Source organism: Physeter macrocephalus, chromosome 8 (assembly GCF_002837175.3).
Source record: "Physeter macrocephalus isolate SW-GA chromosome 8, ASM283717v5, whole genome shotgun sequence".
Taxonomy (NCBI): Eukaryota; Metazoa; Chordata; class Mammalia; order Artiodactyla; family Physeteridae; genus Physeter; species Physeter macrocephalus.
Window position 1 is genome coordinate 112,204,366 of NC_041221.1, and position 3,512 is coordinate 112,207,877.

The window sequence follows — 3,512 nt, forward strand, 5'->3', positions numbered from 1 at the left end:
GCTGCGGAGCACAGGCTCCGGACGCGCAGGCTCAGCGGCCACGGCTCACGGGCCCAGCCGCTCCGCGGCATGTGGGATCTTCCCGGACCGGGGCACGAACCCGTGTCCCCTGCATCGGCAGGTGGACTCTCAACCACTGCGCCACCAGGGAAGCCCCCCATACCACTTTTTAAAAGGACATTAATAGTCCCCAATTCTTCTAGCACAGTTATATGCTTTATCTGGTTTGTTTTTGGTTGTTCCTCTCAAGTGAACTCCACTTTCAAAATGTGAATATTTGTCAACAATGCCAACATTACCTTTCAATGTTCTAAATTCTGTAGGAGGCATTAGAATAGATTTATGTAAGTGTTGAGCCTGTTAACATGAATCCTTTGAAAGAGGCAACTCTCAGTTGGACCTGTGTTCTGCTGTTTGTTTGCTATAACTGCTATGTCCTTTATAAAGCCTCCAGTATATTCTCCAAAAATTACATCTATTTGTCCTAGTCCCATGAAATAACACACTAAATTATATTCATTTTTAATGTATATCAGTAATACAAACTGTATAAATATGTTGAAGATGAATATTTGATAGCTTATAAATAGAAGATGATAAGTGAAGTATTTAACGACTTACCCCTGGGAGATCATATATCATTCATTTAAGCTGGGCAGCACACACATATGAGGCCTGAAGATGTGCTCAGTATTTACACATTGTTCTCACTGGGACACATCATGAACAAAGATGGGGCAGGTTCTTCCACCACTCCTAGATCAAATGATAAAAGAAATTGGGTATTTTTATGAAAAAGTAAGAGACCCCTTGAAAATAATATATATATATCATTTCACTATACGTAATATAGCATATATAAATACATATCGTATAGACTATTATATGTAATAGATATACTCTTGAGTAAAATTATATATCTATGAGGCAAGATGCTGTGTCTTTCAATTTTTCTTTTTTTTGGCTGTGTTGGGTCTTGGTTGCTGCGTGTGGGTTTTTTTTCCTCCAGTTGCGGCTAGTGGGGGCTACTCTTCATTGCAGTACATGGGCTTCTCGTTGTGGTGGCTTCTCTTGTTGCAGAGCACAGGCTCTAGAGGGCAGGCTTAGTAGTTGTGGTGCATGGGCCTAGCTGCTCCGCGGCATGTGGGAACTTCCCAGACCAGGGCTAGAACCTGTGTCCCCTGCACTGGCAGGCAGATTCTTTAACCACTGCACCACCAGGGAAGCCCCTCAATTATTTCTTTAGCTCCATGCTTATTATTATGTTTGCAGGACTATCCATGCCATAATGGTTCAGTATTTTCTAAACGAATGGATGTTGCTCATATAGTCTCAAGACTATGTATCAACAGTAAAAATAAAGTTAATGCACTCTGTCTTTCTGGCCAGACTCAAAGGAGGTGCCTGTGTTCTGAACAGCAACTCCCTTATTTAATCAGTTCATCATCATTTATCACCATTAAGAGGTTGTTAAGCAGGATAAGAGCACATATTATAGAGGGAAATAAGATAGGAGGGCAGGCTTAGCCAAAGGGGTCTAGGCTTGGAAAAGGCTGCACTGGGCTAAGGTTAATGTCTCCAGCCTTCCCTTCTTGACCACCCACTTCCCTCTCTGGCTCTGAGCTGATCAGCGCTGAGGTCTTCTTTCCCTGTCTCCCGGCTATTTCCGGAACTATAACTGGGAATGAGAGTTATGAATACCCTTTGATCAGGACAGCCAATTGCAAAATTCTCTAGGACACCAAAAGCATTTTCCTATTTCAAACCACTTAGTTCTGATTCAGCCCTAGCCAACAAGGTGGATTGGTAACTTTAGTGTCTCCCCTTTTATTCTCAGTAGTTATCTATAAAAATGCTGTTTGACCCAATGGAGAGCCTGTAATTTGGAACATAGGAGAGCAAAAAGATATTTAGGAATTTTTAATTGCTTTAAGCTAGTAAATTACTTGATCACATCAGTTTGTCCTAAACTTCATTCATATTCCACGCTCAAAATTTCTGCTACATCCCAATACCATCTGTACCATTATGTATTGTTCTTTAAATCGGCTTGTTTTTAAAAATCAGCCTTGCCCTAATTAGTATTACATGTTGCAAAATGAATTTGACATGCTAACTTTTCTAACAACCATTAAAATATATGCATAAATATGAAATCGAAACATGTTTGTCTACCTGCACACCACCTAAAATCCCTGGACACACCATTTTCTGCAACTGGATCAAATCAAGGCCTAAGATCTCTCTTTCCTAAATCCTGGCATCGAACGGACACACTGAATTTGCTTTGCCAGGTCAAGTGTTCAGTTAGCTGACCCCACTGTTGCGTTGCATGTCACCGAAAGGAGACCAGCCCTCAAGCTCTGAGAGTTGATAGTTTGCTTCCAGGGCAAGTGTAATGAAACCTTCACTCTTCATCTCGCTATTCTCTCAATTCTGTTTTCTAGACCCAGAACATCATGTATGACATGATTTCCGACTTAAATGAAAGGAGTGAAGACTTTGAGAAGAGGATCGTTACCCTGGAAACCAAATTAGAGACTTTGATTGGTAGCATCCATGCCCTACCTGGGCTCATAAGCCAGACCATGAGGCAGCAGCAGAGAGATTTCCTCGAGGCTCAGATGGAGAACTACGACAAGCATGTCCCCTACGATGCTGAGCGGTCCCGGTCCTCGTCCAGGAGGCGGCGGTCCTCCTCTACAGCACCACCAACTTCATCAGAGAGTAGCTAGAAGAGAATCAGTTAACCACAAAATAAGACTTTTTGCCATCATATGGTCAATATTTTAGCTTTTATTGTAAAGCCCCTATGGTTCTAATCAGCGTTATCCGGGTTCTGATGTCAGAATCCTGGGAACCTGAACACTAAGTTTTAGGCCAAAATGAGTGAAAACTCTTTTGTTTTTCTTTCAGATGCACAGGGAATGCACCTATTATTGCTATATAGATTGTTCCTCCTGTAATTTCACTAACTTTTTATTCATGCACTTCAGACTTTACTACTACATTATATGATATATAATAAAAAAAAAAAGTTAATTTCTGCACATACTTGTTTGGTCACTTGAGATTTCTAAAGGTTCACTTCTCACATTATTTTCAAGGTGAAATGACTGATTATCACCTGATGCATGTTGATCATTTTTATTTCCCAGTTTGCCAGTTGGAAGAAACTTTTCAGTTACTCCATACCCTAGTCACTAAGACTTTTCTCTCCTTATGAAATACTATAGTCAAAACCATTTGACCCAGCCGGCCTACTATTCTTTTTGAGTTCACCATGTCTCACTTCTAATTCAGTTTGTTTCCAAATTATGTGGAAAGTGATGCTGTTACATCAAAGCCTATATATAAACTAGGGGCACAGATGCTTTCAAGAATTATTTTATTCCCAGTTTACCAGCAAATTTACTTAAAGAAAGTATCAAGGTACACCACTGTCTATGAACTAATGTTGCAGAATTTTAGATCTAAACTACTTATTTCATCTCTTCACATGTATTTATTTA

General features: G+C 40.3%; 1 protein-coding gene across 2 annotated transcripts in view; it reads left to right on the forward strand.

Annotated features, from left to right (window-relative positions):
* KCNN2 (potassium calcium-activated channel subfamily N member 2) overlaps window positions 1–3,042 on the forward strand; it is a 184,959-nt gene extending 181,917 nt beyond the window's left edge. The window contains exon 9 of one of the 2 annotated variants that reach the window (XM_024122151.2): window positions 2,448–3,042. In XM_024122151.2, coding sequence (XP_023977919.1) covers window positions 2,448–2,735 — 288 coding nt within the window. In that variant the 3' untranslated portion in view covers window positions 2,736–3,042. The remainder of the gene's footprint in view (window positions 1–2,447) is intronic. The other variant, XM_028493134.2, reaches the window with a different exon arrangement.
* The last annotated feature ends 470 nt before the right edge of the window (window positions 3,043–3,512 follow it).